At 37.6% G+C, this 16,542-nt stretch overlaps 2 protein-coding genes across 8 annotated transcripts in view; one reads left to right on the forward strand and one right to left on the reverse strand.

Moving 5' to 3' along the window:
- Window positions 1-581: 581 nt before the first annotated feature.
- Lrp2bp (LRP2 binding protein) lies at window positions 582-13,387 on the forward strand. The gene is made up of 9 exons (XM_020188457.2): window positions 582-725; window positions 1,953-2,079; window positions 2,775-2,887; window positions 3,791-3,904; window positions 6,088-6,230; window positions 6,308-6,413; window positions 7,418-7,641; window positions 9,365-9,536; window positions 12,592-13,387. Exons 1-9 carry the CDS (start codon window positions 681-683, stop codon window positions 12,655-12,657), a joined length of 1,110 nt encoding a protein of 369 aa, XP_020044046.2. The 5' UTR covers window positions 582-680; the 3' UTR covers window positions 12,658-13,387.
- Window positions 13,388-15,324: 1,937 nt separating this feature from the next.
- The window catches only part of Snx25 (sorting nexin 25), a 122,492-nt gene continuing 121,274 nt past the window's right edge, over window positions 15,325-16,542 (reverse strand). For all 7 annotated transcript variants that reach the window (XM_074054854.1, XM_074054856.1, XM_074054855.1 and 4 more), the window contains one exon: window positions 15,325-16,440. In XM_074054854.1, the coding sequence (XP_073910955.1) occupies window positions 16,360-16,440 (81 nt within the window). In that variant the 3' untranslated portion in view covers window positions 15,325-16,359. The remainder of the gene's footprint in view (window positions 16,441-16,542) is intronic.

A 16,542-nucleotide genomic window follows, 5' to 3' on the forward strand; every position in this document is an offset into this window, starting at 1 on the left:
CAGGGGCACTCATTTGATGAGTGACAAAGGTGACTTGGGACTTTGCTAGAGAAAGGAAACAGCTGTGAATTGGTTTCAGTTAGCAGTCACAGCAGTTGAGGGTGGGGCATTAAGTGGGGATCTGAGAAGTGGGCCATCTGTGTCCCCTCCACCTGCCCTGCCCTTCAAAACCACAGATTTCTTTCAGATTCTATATTTTTGATTCATGTCTACAGCTTCTAATTAGAATGTTCTAAATTTACAACATGTCATACAAATACCTGTCAAGCTTCAAATAATGATTTTATGTCTGATTCCAAGACATGGAAGAAATAAACACATACTCGAGCTTTTGCCAATATTCTGTTAGTTCTCATTTCCTCATTATAAGTACTAAGCTTCAGGTAATCTCTCACAGGAGTCCTGCCGTGTTGAAAAATCACATTAATTTTGCTTGATTTGGAAAAACAGAAAGAATAATGCGTAAGTGCCCAGTGCAAGGGTATCCCATATGGCCTGTTAACCAGCCCTGTGACATCACGTAAGCGCTGTGCTCATTTCTCATATGTGAAATGGGCCTCATAGTAGTCCCTATGTCATAAAGTTTTGTAGGAGTGACATTTAGTATTCACTCAACAAACCTTTGTTTTTATTTTCCAGATCCTCTCCAACACTTTTTTTAAGCTGCAGCAACAAAAACGATGTGCAGTCCTACACCCACAGAGAGCCATGAGAGTTTAAACAAGGTAAAGTATTTTTATAATTCATTTCCTTTCTCACGCTTCCTGAATATGCCAAGTTTTTTTCTTAACTGTTTGGGATGTAGTTGCGTGCTGGGTTAATGTCTCCAGTGAAAATAAAATTTTCTGCGTCCAGTTTCTGAGCAGTAACCAGTCACGCAGTGTCTGCTTCATCCTGTTTGGATTGTTTTTCTTCTAAATACTTTATCTATATCGCTGCACCCTTTCATCGGGAATTTCATATTCATTAATGCAACCATAGACTTTGAAAATCACACAATCAAATAATTCTATATATCTAGGAAGGGACATTTTAAAAATCCTTTAGTTCAAGCTACTTATGATAGTCTAAACTACAGATAAGGAAATTGACTCCTAAAGATTTTTCCAAAATCATGAAGACAGTTCAGTGATTTTGTTTTTGCTAACATAATGAATGAGGTCCCTTTCCTGCACTTCATCTCATTTAATGAAGTTCATTGTCTAAAATAGTATCCTGTAATTATTCAAATGCAACTCTCAATCACACTAAAGGTTTCTTGAGCTCTTCTCTTGACCACCAATCAGGAACCTTGACTAGAAGCTTGCTCCTGATAGGTTAAACAGTAAAATGCCAAGGAGTAAACAAAAAAGCTTAGCAACAACTGATTTTGCTGTGTCACTACCTTCAGCCTAGGCCAACCTGGACTTCTTCATCCCAAATGAGGTGGCCTTTACATTTTTATGAAGGCTCTGACTCACCCACCATTCAGCTGTGATCCATCTTAAAACATGGCAATCCAACACAGACAGGATAAAACTGAACAACCCAGCTAAAATAAGGTGTATTCCCAGGTAAAATAGACAAGGGCTTTCATTTGAAATGGGTGATAATGAGCAAAAGTTAGAAGGCAGCAGAAGGACACCAGTGCACAACTGTATCTATGAGCAGTGTCACCAATTCCAACTGAGGGGCAGCGGTTATGGTGGGTGACATGACTCACTGCAGAATGTGAACACAGGGCTTGCAAACCTATTTCATCACTATCTCATGCCGTGCAAGTAGACATGGAGGGCAACTGTGTCTCTCAGCGATGGAGGGTCCTGTTTCCTAGCGAAGAATGCTCACATCCTGGAGCTGGTAGTGGTGTTCTATTGCTAGGTGATAAGGGAGAATGCTTTTTGTAATGGCGGTCATCTGGGAAAGGAGTCTCTTTGAAATTTTCTACCATCTTACTGTTTTGTTCTTTACAGAATACACATTGTGGAAACAGGATGCAGTTGACCAGTGAAAAGTTGCCCAAGAACCCTTTTTATGCCTCGGGATCTCAGTACGCTAATAAGCACCAAAAATTCTTCCAATGGAGAAAGGAAAAGCCTGGTACTAATCTGGATATTTAATCTTGCCATGGAAAATGTTTTACTGAAATTTCATCATGAACGCTAGAATAAACAAGACAAGAAATATGTTGCACTGATTTCAAGGAAGTGGTTAGTTATAGTCCTTTCTAGCTGTCCTGTAAAAATCTGTGAAATTGAGACTTATTCTGGTAACAAATTATCACCAAAGGAGTCTCACAATTTACTCCTGATTCTGGTTTTACTCTCAGGACTTAAGGACACGCTTCTAGAAAAAAGAAGTCAGATATCACTCTGTCCAAGAAGACAAAACTACCATACTTTACTTGAAATGGGCACTTTAAGTCTATTTTTAAGTAGATTTAAAGAAATTAAATTGGGGATAATCAGCTCATTTGATTAGAGTAATTCTAAATAAAGCACAGGGTAAGAATTTAATTCAGTGCCAAAAGAAAAACTACTGTGTGCACATAGACTATGTGGTTAGAGCTCGTACCTGGCGGTAAACAGGTGTTTTGAAAAATCCATCAGTGAATACTTCTTGATTGTACAGGTATAGTGTTAAGTACAATGACAGTGTGCTTATTTAGGTCATCCTTTTCCCTTGAGCTAAGGAGGCCAGTCTTAGCAGTGTCACATGAATTCTAATTAATTTATTACTTTGAGAAAGAATATTCACATGGAATGGTTAATGGAATTTTTACCTTTTTAAATCAGATCATTACAGCCATGCTAATTTGGTGGATAAGGCATTGAAGCTCTTGAAGGAAAGAATAAAAACAGGGGACGCTCTGGCATATTTTCTAAGAGGTCAACTGTATTTTGAAGAGGTATCATTCTGTTTATTTTTTTCCACTCCCTATAATTCTGTCCTTTGATACCCATTGTCGGAGGTGTAGCTCAGTGGTAGAGCTCTTACTTAGCATGGTGAGGCCCTGAGTTCAATCCCAGCAACACATACACACACATATCAGATGCTCATAGCAAAACTTCAAGTGTCGTTCCTCACATTGTTATACCAGGGAAATTCTGTCCAGTCACTTAGATTATGGTTGTGGCTTTAAGAATGATACACATCTCTTCAGGAGTTGTCTGAACTTTCTTCACAAAAATCATTCTAATCAAATCATTTATGGGAATAATTTTGGTTTTGCAATCCATTTTCACACTATAAATTTCAAACATAATTTTATGTATTTTTATTAAAATACTTAGTGCCATTTATAAAATATTTTCTTAGTAACAACAGTTCAAGGCCCTGATTCTTATCTAGTTCTAAAGTAGCTTTAAGTGTTTATACAGAGAATGAAGAGGCCATTTCCTCTTTATACTGGGATAGTCCGGAAGGTAGAGCTATGAAAACATGAAGGCTATCACCCTGATTTCAGTATTGAGCTTTGATTGTCCATGAAACCCTGAGGGAAGATTTGAAAAGAGACTGTCCTCAAAACACTCATGATCAACTGAATATTTGGGCAGTAATTTATCATATCCCACTTTCTCTCTAACCTTTGGATAGTGGCACCTTCATTTCTTCTGGAAACAGGTATTTGTAAAGACCTTAGCCTGCACTTCACCCTCTGAGATGGCACAGCCCAGAGACTAAGAGCATGACCTCTTAGCAATGACTGCATTGATTGCTGTTTGTCCTTGGGCACAAATAACTTTTCAGTGCCTCAGTTTAGGATTACTTTTAAGATCCTAATAAAACAATATTTTCTGGTGCTTTATAGGGATGGTATGAAGAAGCATTAGAACAGTTTGAAGAAATCGCGGAGAAAGATCACCAAGCAACTTACCAGCTAGGAGTGATGTATTATGATGGGCTGGGGACTGCTACAAATGCTGTAAGTTATTATTTGCTTCACAGTGTCTAAGATCGCATAGTCAATGCATTATATGATACAATTATATTATTTATGTTTTAATAATCTTTTTTTTTACATTTTAGCATCTAAATGTATAGCATTTTAAAGAATGTTAATATCACTTTACACATGAAACACAATAACTTCTTTTGGCCCCTTACCCCTTCCTCTATCCTCAACTCTAACCCTGGGCTAGCAGCTTCCCTTCAAAACATAACTAAATTCAACTATCAAAAAGAATGAGCCTCTTTGTACTTGAGTTTTTATTAAGTTTACTTTAAATAACCCTCTCCAGATGCTAGAGAAATATTTAACCTTTTAAATAATTTCCTCTTTTATACTAATAAAGTAGGGTTATCCTAAAGTATTGCTTCCATATTGGCTTGATCACTACATTTTTGTCTGCATTGTGAGCAGAAAAAATGAAATAAACCTAAGTTGCAACTTGTTCCTTGGCTACCTTTTAGGACACTTTGTCTCCTGAAAAATAGGCTTTACCACTGAGAGTCCACTTTGGTGAGGAACAGGGAAGGGGAAGGGGATAGAATCCTTTTCCTTACAATTAATAGAATCTTTGACATGTTAAAATATAGTAGATATTTCCTTCAAATTTAGTGACCTTGGACAAAAGTGGAGTTTAAATGCATTGTAAAAATTGTAAACATACCTGTAGCTTTAGATTTTCCTCGCATGCCCTTCTTCCTTCGTAAACACAGCTGACCACGCCTCCTTGAAATCTTGAAACCTTGCCCTCCTACCTAGGTTCTAAGATATCCTCACTCCATCTGATTCTCACTTAGTGATATGCATACCTCTTTCTACTGTTCCCACGTGCTTGTAATAGTTTTCTGTTTTTCTCCTCATCAACTTCCCTAGCTGCTTCTCTCCTCTCTAAATGGTGGGGTACATCAGAATTTAGATCTCAGCCTCGCCCATGGTCTCCCTAAGTGAATGCATCTAGTCCTATGGTTAACACCATCTATACCTTGAAAAGACTCTCAAATCGTTGATTTCATCGCAGGAGTCCATTTGAGATGCAGAGAGCCAATTGCTTACCTCTGTTAGATGCTTAATCCACAGTCCTGGCCTCGTTTTGACATCTAGTTAATCTACATATTTTCACCTTAGAATATGTGCAAGTCCTAATATTTAAGGCAGTGGAGTTTCTTTGTGCAGTAGTACCACTCATAGGGGTAACAGTCATCCTTACAATTGCCCTTGACAGACATAATAAGGGGTTAGGAAAATTTTTTTTCTATTTTTTGTACGGGGATCACCTTCTATGCAATCCATGAGGTATGTGCTCACTCTTGTGAACTTTGCCTTCCAACTTAGTTGGACTAATGTATTATTTACCAAGTTTTCAATTCCATAAACATTGGAATGATGTCGGAAACAGCCTTAGGTGCTGGAGAATCAAAGACGAGTATAAAAGGCATTGAGAATCTGAGAAAGCTTCCTCAAATATTCACAAAATAACATGGCAATCACTAAAACACTGTTTTTTGTTATCCATTATCTGGTTTTTAGCCAGCAACAGTACTTTGAGGGAGTGATGATATTTTCTTCTTTTGAGTGATGTTTGGAGGTTTGTGTCTGATGGTTTTATGGGGAAGCAGGTGATTTTTTTGTGGCTAGTGTTAGAATGTCTTGTGTGCGTTGTGATTATGCAGATGTCATGAAGATTTGTATATTGGATATACGTTACACGGAGCATGCTCAAAGTGTGCTTGAAGACAGTATTTGTTAGGGTTCACGGCACTATTAGGAATGTTATTTGAAAGAAGAATTAACGGACTATTCTTGTACTTCGGTAATTTTTGATTAGTTCTGTTAAGTACTGATTCAGAATAAGGGGATACAGAGTGGGAAGGAAGAGAGAAAGAAGGAAACCCATGCTGAGACTTATTGTAATATGGAAACTATAAAGTGAAGATTTATTATATCCCACAATTCCTGGGAATACCTGATCAGAAGATGGACTTAAATATTCTTTCCTTCCTGATCTCCAGCCTTGAAAATCTAAAAAAAATTAAACCCCTTAGGCATAGGTTATGATATTACACATCATGTCAAAAAGTAAACGCTACACAGTATGGGAAGAAATTCAGTTTAATACTAAAATCTAGGGGGTTTTTGTTTGTTCTTTTCCTTTGTGGAAGGAGAAAGGAGTGGACTATATGAAGAAAGTTCTCGATTCTCCATGTCCCAGAGCAAGACACTTAAAATGTGCTGCTGCTTACAACCTTGGAAGAGCTTATTATGAAGGAGAAGGTGTCAAACGATCAGAGGAGGAAGCTGAAAGGTAATCTCACCTAAAAGCAGGATTTTGTTTTACTGCAGTGCTGAAACAAAAATAACTTGCCTCGCTTGCTCTTTTAGACTGTGGCTTTTTGCTGCAGACAATGGAAACCCAAAAGCTAGTGTGAAGGCTCAAAGTATCCTAGGACTTTATTATTCAACAAAAGAACCAAAAGAATTAGAAAAGGTAACATTTCCTATTTATTTATTTATTTTAGTGTGGGGGATTAAAGAGTTGTACCACTGAGCCTCCTCCCCAGCCCTCTTCTTTTTAATGCTAACATTGTATTTTGATTAATATCTGCTTCACTCTTTCTATTTTGAGAAGACAGTGGGGAAATAAGTGCGTAGCTTTGAGTATCTGTTACATTTCCTTCAAGAGCCAAAGAAAGTTTGTATTTTAGAATGTTGCATGAGTCAGACTTTTTGTCATTGTGACAAATACCTGCGAGAACAACTTCAAAGGAGGAAAGATGTATTCGGGCTCACAGTTTCAGAATTTTCAATTCATGGTTGACTTGTTCCATCGGGGTGGGCCTGAGTGAGGCTGAAACATGATGGAAGCAAGAGTGTGCGACAAAGTTGCTCCCGGTGGCCAAGAAGCAGAGGGAATGCCTATGCCAGGGGCTTCTTCCCGCATCCACCTCCTTCCCCAGCCTGATGGATGCTACCCACACTCAGTCTCCTCTCCCTTAGTCATGTCTGGAAACAGACACACCCAGAGGTGCACTTTACTAATCTCCTAGACACTTCTCAATTCAAAAAAGATGACAATCAAGATTCTCCATCACAGATCTCAAAGCTCCCTGGCTGAGACACATTTGACACTCTGACTTTTCCTTAGCAACAGCTCTTCTTTCCCCCATGGCCCCTCGCTGCAGGTGTCTCCCAGCTTTTCACTTTTGTCCTAGATTACCCCTCTCCATCCTTACTCTGGCAAGTTTGAAGGCCTGAAACCTAGGACAGCTGATCCTCCTCTGCCAAGAACACTCAGCCCATGGCCTCTCTCCAGCAAGCGGGTAGAAACAAATTCTGGCATGTGCATTCCGTGCTGGTGTGAAATACGTTCAAGGGGCTATTCCCGTAGAACTGTTTGCTGGAGATGGATAGCAGTGCTATCTTATGACTACAGGCTTTTCTTTTCAGTATTTTCCTCTTGCAAATAAATGATGAAATTGTGCTCTTTCTTAGGCATTTTTCTGGCATTCAGAAGCATGTGGCAATGGAAATCTGGAGTCCCAGGGTGCTCTTGGGCTCATGTACTTTTATGGACAAGGCATTCACCAGAATACTGAAGCTGCACTGCACTGCTTACGAGAAGCAGCAGAGCATGGGAACGTCTATGCACAAGGGATTCTCGTGGAGTATTACTACAAGATGAAATTTTTTACGAAGTGTGTTGCATTTTCCAGAAGGTGACTGAGTCTCTTTTACGTTGCTTTAACAACATCTTGGACTGGGTAGTTTATAATGAATAGAAATTGTTTCTAACAGTTTTGGAACCTGTGAAGTCCAAGGTGAAGGTGTTGGCCTGTGAGTGCTGCGTCCTTTGGAGATGCAGAACGCAGAGGGGCCAGCTACCCAAAGGCTTTGTGAAGCCTTCTACATAAGGGTCTTAATCCCGTTCCTGGGAAAGGAGCCCTCATGACCTCATCACCTCTTGAAGGCCCCACCTCTTAATACTATCACATTAACACCTGAATTGTACAGGGGACACATTCCAAACCACAGCAACACGATTTGTGTAATGAGATGGGTGAAAATATACTCAAGGACTACCGGATGTTCTATGCTAGATCTGTTCATTACCTTCTGTAATGTCGGGGATGATGGCTATTTTGAACACTTGCAACGAATTTAATGCAACTTAGGGCTGAACTTTTAAACTTTAGTTTTACTTAACTTAAATAGCTATATGTAGCTAGTTGTTACCATATTTGATAGCATAATTCTATGCCAATTATGTTCAGGATTTCAGTGCTATTAGCTGAAGCAAGTTTCTTAAGTTTTAAAGAGTTGTTTTGTCAGAAGAAAATACTTTTATGGAGAGCTATAAAATAGTGTATGTATATATATACAAACATATACAGAACATGTTTGTAATAGCGGAACTACTCTATAGAACATGGGGGAGGGAAAGGAAACGAGTGATAAGAGTTCTAGAGTTCTACTACTGAATGAATGAATTGTAGCTTCATGATAGTAAAACAAGAATAAAAAACCTGACACTATCTTGTAAAATACATGGAAGTTTTTGATTCCATAAGATGGGACATACTTTCCTACATGTATTTTCCCACACTGTACAAAAGCCAATATACCAAGACTAACAGACCTGATGCTCTCCAGAGTGGCCATCAGACTATGCACCTGCTGACGTGTTTACTCACCGCTCTGCCCAGCAGGGCCCATGGTCTCCCCTGGCCCTTAGCCCCAGTGAGGAGTGGCAACCAAGACAGGATGAAGGCAATAAAGAGCTTCCCTCTTACTCCACTCCCCATCATGGCCTACTGGCAATAGGCCACTAAAAGGAGTGATCCCCAGTGTCCCAGGCAAGTGCCTATCCTGGCTAAAACTAAGACTTTAAACAGTTCTTTAAAATCTTTGGAACTTTCCATTACTGTCCACATTCCTATTCTCCCTAACACTGTGGTTAGCATGGAATTGGCTAGATCTCATTTTCACATAATTCTCTGTATTTGTGCATGGGTTATGAAGGATGGATTTTTTTTTACCACTCATGTTTAAAGAAGATAGAACTGCTGCTTCTTAGTATTTTCTGTTGCTATGTGACTATCCTCCAGATTTAAAGTTGATGTTTCAATATGTAGTTCAAAGAAATATAAAATTTTTCCTGCACACAGAATGATATGTAAGCTTAAAACACTATGATTCAAGAAGAAAAATTTTTCTTTTCTAATAGTCAAGCCAGGCTGATGAGAATGTTCAGAGAGAAACTACGAAGTCACGTCCTGGTTCCTCTTCCCAGTTGTGAGCTGATTAGCTGACACTAGCTCCTCACCACAAAGGGGTAGACAGGACAATGGAGCACAAGGACAATTTCTACATGTCACCTTGTAAAAAAATATGAACCATAACTGACGTCCTTTTTAACTTCACAATTTAATGTCCTATCAGGATTGCTGACTATGAGGTTCATGACATCCCCAGGATAGCCCAGGTCACGGACTGTCTCCCGGAGTTCATCAACAGAGGCATGGCCATGGTGTCTTTCTATCATGCACGGTGTCTTCAGCTTGGCTTGGGCATCACAAAGGATGAAGCAAAAGCTAAACATTACTATTCTAAAGTAAGCTTTAGAACAAATAAGAGATTTACCCAAATAGAAATGGCTGGCTAGTCATTGAGACATGAACTTATGCATTATTTTTCCCCTACATTAATCACTATGCAAATAACCTGTCCACAGAGAGGTAGTCAGCCTTACAGATTATTTGCACAGATTTCTTGTTTTTTTTCTGGTGACATTAAGGTTTGAATTCAGGGCCTCACACTTGTCAGGCAGGTGCTCTACCGCTTGAGCCACTCCAACAACCCTGTTTACACAAAATTTTGATAGATTATTAGAACAATTAAGCTTAGATAACAAAGTCTGCTTTGATGTGAAATTATTCTCTTTAGATCTGATGCCACCCTGCAGTACCCAGCACCAAGACCTTGAAGCCAAAAAGGTCATGTCTTCACTCAGAAAAAGTGTGAACTTATATCTTCATTCTAGTATTTCAATGTAGGTTTTTCTAAAAGTGTTTTTTTTATTATAATTACATCTAGAATTTAGAGGTTTCATGAGTTTAGAGCTAGTCATGGCAGTGCATGTCTGTAATCCCAGGACTTGGGAGGTGAAGGCAGGAGGATTCAGAGTTGGGTCAGCCTGGGCCATACAGCAAGTTCAAGGCCAGCCCGAGGTACAGAATGAACCCGTCTCAACAAAAAACATACTGGCGGTATGGCCAGTGGTAGAGCACTTGCCAAGCCTGCACAAAGCCCTCGATTCAACCTCCAGCACAGTCAAAATAAGAAAAAGATTTGTAAATTTGAGGTAATCAGTTGCCTTTTCACATTTTAATCTGGTCACTTTATTTAGATCCCAAGCGGATTTCAAGTCTAAAAGGAAACAAATATTAATTTAAAAATTAATGAGTTTGGGGGAATCACTATGAATAGTAACTGTAAATAATTTTTTAAAAAAGAAAAACCAACCATAAAACTGTGCATGCTTTAGATCCTTGACATTAATGAGTTCACATTAGAATTACATCAAAGGTAACTTTGTAACACAATTCATGTAGTGCACATTGTTCAGCTTGAGCAGTGGGAACCAGGCAAGGAAGAAGTTTCTGAGCCTGAAATGCTGAGACTGTGGTAGTGGTTCCTGCACTCCCACATCACACTCACTGCAAAAGAATTAAATCACAGCCTGCTAGTGGTATGCCAGCATCTCTACTGAAGCTCCCCAAGGGAGCCTAATGTGCAGGCAAGTTTGGGAACTCTAAATTATCATGTTTAAAATGAAAATTTCCAAAGCATCAACACATATTAAGCCACAAATACAGAAACACAGGGCACAAACACACACCACCGCCCTTTGGAAGGCAGCTATGCTCACCACTATACCACCAACACCAGCAGCCTCTTGGGTATTTGCCACCACGCCATTCTGCCAGGTATGAATGATGAGTACAAAGAAAGTTGCTTTTGGTAACTTTTTAAAAATCTAAATGCTTTCTGCATTATACCAGTTTCCAAACCAAGAAGCTTAGGTTCTATACTGTTCTTCATATCCTTTCTAAACAAGCATAAGCAGAGAAAATTCTGCGTAAGAAAAAGCCTGAAATATGGCATACAGGTTCTGAAAAGCAGCAAAGCAGACTGCAAGGATAAAACTGTTTTCCCTATGACAGGAGACAGAGGAGATAATAGCCCCATTACTCTGTACTAATCCAACATCTAGAATGCAGTACCCAGTTTGGTTATTTTATATGATAGAAGATGCTGATAAAATGAAGAACATTCACAGGCAGTAAACTAGTGAAGAGTCTGGAAGAATCATATATGAGGCATGAGAAAAGAAATGGGGAATGTTTCATTCACAGTGAAACATGAGGGGGTCCTATAGTCACCACCCAACTGATAGTGTCTTACAGAAAAGTAACTGTGGTGGAGGGAGCAGAATTAGTTAATAAAGGTGAGCTACAGAAAAAGGTAAAGCAGCAAGATGGGAAACCATGCAGCTAAGGTCACCAGACCCATGTCTCGTCTCTGCCACTGTCAGGCAGGGTGACTTCACCAACTACTTTGCTTCTTAGGGTCTCTAAGATTATGAACTCTCCTAGAACCTTTCAGATTCTGAAGAACATGGAGGAAAATTTCAGCTTAATGGAAGGAAGAATCTACATAACTGTTTAGGAAACAAAACCAGAAGTTTTTTCTACAAAATAGTGACTTCCTGCCAGTAGAAGCAACCAAGCAAATGCCTAGGGATCAGTTGTTCTGGGTACTAAAGAGAATTTCTGCCCAGAATGGGGTTTGTACAAGATATCCTCTGATAACTTGGCGAAATTCTTGACATTCTAGAAACCATGCACCTTAACACTATTTACTTATAGCACAATAAAACTACGTTATTTTGGGGGTACTGGGGTTTGAACTCGGGACTTTGCGCTTGGGTGCTCTACAGCTGGAGCCACACCTCCAGTTTACTTTTGTTCTGGTTATTCTGGAGATGGGATCTTGAACTTTTTTGCCCAGGTTGAAGTGCAACTTTAATCCTCCTGATCTCAAACCTCCCAAGTAGCTAGAATTACTAGCTGTGTAAGCCACTGGGGACTGGCTTAACTACATATTTTTATATAAGATTATTATAGATCTGCTATTCATATGATGAGATAATAACAAGCTTCAGGCCAAATGTAAATACTTTTCATTTTACTTATTTTAATAATTTTTGACATACAATGTTAACATGAATGCTTAAATTTCTTTACTCTTGACCTTGATAAAGTTTTCTCTCTCTCAAATAACATGGTTATTTTGAGCATTATCTATTTCACATAGGTTAAATTCAAAACTCCCTTATTTCTAGTAGGAAACAAATATCAAAACAGAAATGATCTTAAGAAATTTCCTTCAGAGTAGAATATGAAGCTCAGTCATAGAGTACCTTCCTAGCATGCAGGAGGCCCTGGGTTAGATTCCTAGCACTGCCCCCCTGCACCCCAAAGAAGAAATTCTCTTGACATTCACTGTACTTTACTATTCTTTAAAATAAATTTTAAAAAAGAAATTAAGAAAAGACCCAAATGATTAGAATATATTTAAATAACTCTTCTCTCTTTGATTTTAAGGCTTGTCATCTGAATCCTGCATTGGCAGATAAACTTCACTCCTTGCTTATTCGTCAAAGAATTTAGACACAATGCATTTCAGCAAAGATCATCACCTTAACACCATACGATGTGTGTATTTTTATAGCAGCTACGTTTGTTATTTTCTGCATTCCAAGTTACATTGTCTTGGGTATTTTACAGATGATGTTATCTTCATTCTTGAATTTGTATGCTGTAATTTTTGCAACCTAAAACTTAGCCACAGGATCAAATTTCTGGAAGAGTCCTCAGAGATCCATCTCTAAATCTACAGAGTGACTTAGACCCATATTAAATTTGAAGCTATGCCATAAAGCAAGAATCTTTTTGCTTTCTTAAATAAAGAGTGTCTGGAATGACTCAGTGCAGTTTTGGTTTAATAAGTTCTGAAGTATAAACACTGAAAACTTATTTAAAAATCAGCATCTGAAAGAATAATTCTTTAAATTTTCTTTGGCACTCATTCAATAACACAAAATTATTTAATTTTATCTTTTGTTACAGGCATTTAAAATTTTTCACACAATTAAGGGACAAAGAAAATTTCAGAATCAGGCTTTCAAATAATGTTTTTGATACATGTATGTAGCATTTTTACAAGTTATTAAAACTAAAAGATTCTTATAATTAATTGGATAACTTATTATAAACTTCAAAAAGGGCTTAAGAAATTGTTTAGAATGCTGTCTCTCAAAATCTTTGACCAAAGATATTAATGAGCAAATCCATTTACTATGAATTAAGGCAAGATGCTTTTTTTCCTTTTGGTTCAACTCATTTTCTACATCTTTAAAATCTTAGATACATTTCAATGAAGGATAAAATGTGACAAAAACATCAAAATAACTTAATACAAGAACTACATCTAAATATTCTTAAAAATTAAATCAGCAAGTCTATCAATGACATCTATGAGGCTAAAGGTGGCAGTAAAAACAGATTATATAGCAATTACGCATCTGTGAAACAAATATAGTAAAAATGTCTTAAATGATAACATAACTGTCCCTTTTTTGTCAACATACTAAATTGATATGGCTTAATTTTATAAATCATAACATCCAATAGAGGCCTTAAACAAGGTCTCTTCTTGTGGAAAAATGAAAAAATTAGTATATAGGTGACAGTCACTACAAGTGTTATACATCAGAAAACTACGGTCTTGTTTTATGTTCTGGCTTATTTACATTATTTGATCTTCATTTTGTCTTTAAATAAAGGGAAGAAATTTCAAGACTTAGGTCTGTGAGATATTCTCAAATGGTTATGCACATCTGCCTTATATCTCAAAAATTATAAACTTTCCTTGAAAACTAGTCCTTTTTTCCTAAAATCAATACTGACCACTTCTATATTCTCCCCTAGTACACTGTCCTCTAGCCCATTACAGGATCTTATAACCTTAAGTTTCTTTCACAAATTTGCTTTGCTCTCGTTCTCTTAATACCACCCATATAGTTATTATTTCAATCATTTGAAAATCCAGATTTCCAGCAGGTATTCTTTTTTCCACATTTGATCCAGTTCCTAAAGCCTTTCCTTAAGAATGTTAAAAATAGAAACATATTAATATTATTGTTATTTGAGATAGGATCTTACTATGTTGCCAATGTGATCTTGAACTCCTGGATTCAAGAGATCCTCCTGCCTCACCCTCCTGAATAACTGGGTTTATAGGCAGGTACCGTGGATCCCAGCTACAATAAGAACATATTAAAGGAGTGAATGCTGATGTTAATAGCACATTTAAAGGAGCTGCTACCTTCATATCAATGTAAAGATCACTTTTTAAACTCGCATTAAAGCACAGGTTTAAGGGTTGGGAATTTAGATCAGTGGTAGAGCACTTGCCTAGCTCTACCACTGGGTTTGATCCCAGCACTGGAAAAATAAGTAACATAAAAATACACATCTCAGAAATCCTAAACATTAAGAATTTGACATGTGTCAGATGCTATGCCTAAATGTGAGCCCAACATGGAGTTAAAATTTCACCTTTCTGCAGTTACCAAAGCTGATGATCTGGTACCTACTAACTACCACTGTGGCTAGCAGTGGAACAAGCTGTGAATGAAGTTTGTCTTTTAACTCAAGTGAGTTGGGGCGTTCCAATTATGGAACAAAACACCAAACTAAGCCCTTGGAAGGCTGAGAAGGTGGTTACATAGTAAGACCCTGACTCAAAACAAACAAGCCACATCCCTGCCCCCACCAATTTCTGTACGATTCACTATAGCTGGTATTTTATTTAAAAAATGAGAATTTGTCATAAAGAAATACTGAGGAGTCAATATTTTTCCTCATGTGTGAGTATACATTTAACAGTGAGAGTTTAAATGATAGCATAAACTATGCAAAAGCCAAACATTTCCAGTGACAGCGTCATGATAAGTACTTTGGTCTGGGTAACTTCGTGTTTCTTCTCTTCATTGAATGTATTTTAAATGGTCTTTTCATAACCCTTAGAATGAACACTTCTTAGGCACATAAATAGCCAACTTCAAGATTTTTCTGAAGTCTCAACATCTTGGTTTGAAAGAAAAGGATCAAAGAGCTGAAACTAGAAGCATCTCAAAGATAAAATTTGGTTGTACTAAGTTTTGATCTTTCAGAACTTGTTTCTTATAAAAAAACGTGTCAGGTATGAGCTATAGTAAGATAACCTCTATACTTGAATATATTCAGTAATTTTCTTTTAGGCATCAAAGTGAATTTTTATTTTTCAATTGTTTTGTATTCAATACTTCTGGGGACTAGAGAAGGGAAGGTATTTTCTTAACACTGCCTAATAGATGGTAGAATTCAGGAAAACTGGTTTAGTGACTCGTCCATTGCCCCACTGTTAATAACAAAATAAAATCTATACTCTGGGTCTCACATAATGCGCCTCAGAGTCCACAAAACTTGATAAAATGAAGTCCTCAAACTCCCTGAAGCAACCTCCCACCTCTATTTTTCCCTTCCTCACATTTTTCCTCCCTAATGCCTCATTTTAAGTACTAATTTGACCTACTCCATGCATTAAAAAAATCATATATTTCACATATTTATTGTACCTGGAGAAAGGCAGCAAATCTTATACTTCTTTGCAGAAGTACTTAAGTAGACAGTGTTTTCTACAAAAAAAAAAAAAAAGGCATCCTAAATAGCTGAAATACCTGAAATGTTTCAACTTCTCTTTTTGAGATTAAGCATCTTAAACATCACTGAGCACTGTAATTCATTTTTATATTTTATTGCTTCAAATGCTTCAAACTATGGGAAATCTTTGGTAAAAATAAACACAATAAAATTCTCACAATAACTTCATACACAGCATTGCACAACAAGTTCTTCAACACACATGAACTAATGCAGGAATGTTCAGAATCCTCAGTGAGGAAATTAACTGTACAATACTCATAGTTCTTCATTTTAAAACAAAATTGGTGTTCATAAATATTTAAAATATTTCCTAGGTTCTTACCACATATTAACATTTGTATTTCAATCAGTATGTTGAACTTTAAAGTATTTATATTATTTAAATAAAAACCAATAAACAGAAGGTTTTGTTTTTCCTGTTGCCCACTACAGCATCAAGTTTCCCTCTCCTCTACTTTTGCCTGTTTCACACAAAACTGGGTGGGGTGGGGGAAGAAATTAAAACAAAAATTGGTTTCTCAGTCAGCCCTCTGTGGAAAAGAGGAAAAATGTTTCATGTCTATTATTACACAGACATTTCTCTGGTGGTTGATTTGTGCAGTCTCACACTTGGCCAGCTTTGAGTTGATCTATGTGAGTTCTCAGCTCAGGACACAGCTCAATTAGCAGCAGCTCCATTAGCACCTGTGCCAAGAAAGGAGACCAAGGAAAGAGAAGGGTGTGATCCCAGGGCTTACTAAAAGCAAACCTCTTATGATTAAAAGTTGAGTATTAGTTCTGAAATTA

This window comes from Castor canadensis, chromosome 14 (genome assembly GCF_047511655.1).
Source record: "Castor canadensis chromosome 14, mCasCan1.hap1v2, whole genome shotgun sequence".
Taxonomy (NCBI): Eukaryota; Metazoa; Chordata; class Mammalia; order Rodentia; family Castoridae; genus Castor; species Castor canadensis.

Bases quoted from the DNA above. Each gene is read 5' to 3' on its own strand.
- Lrp2bp (XM_020188457.2), top strand. From the start codon at position 681: ATGTGCAGTCCTACACCCACAGAGAGCCATGAGAGTTTAAACAAG. The intron at 726-1,952 runs GTAAAGTATTTT...TGTTCTTTACAG, and splicing joins GCCATGAGAGTTTAAACAAG to AATACACATTGTGGAAACAG. The intron at 9,537-12,591 runs GTAAGCTTTAGA...TTTGATTTTAAG, and splicing joins CTAAACATTACTATTCTAAA to GCTTGTCATCTGAATCCTGC.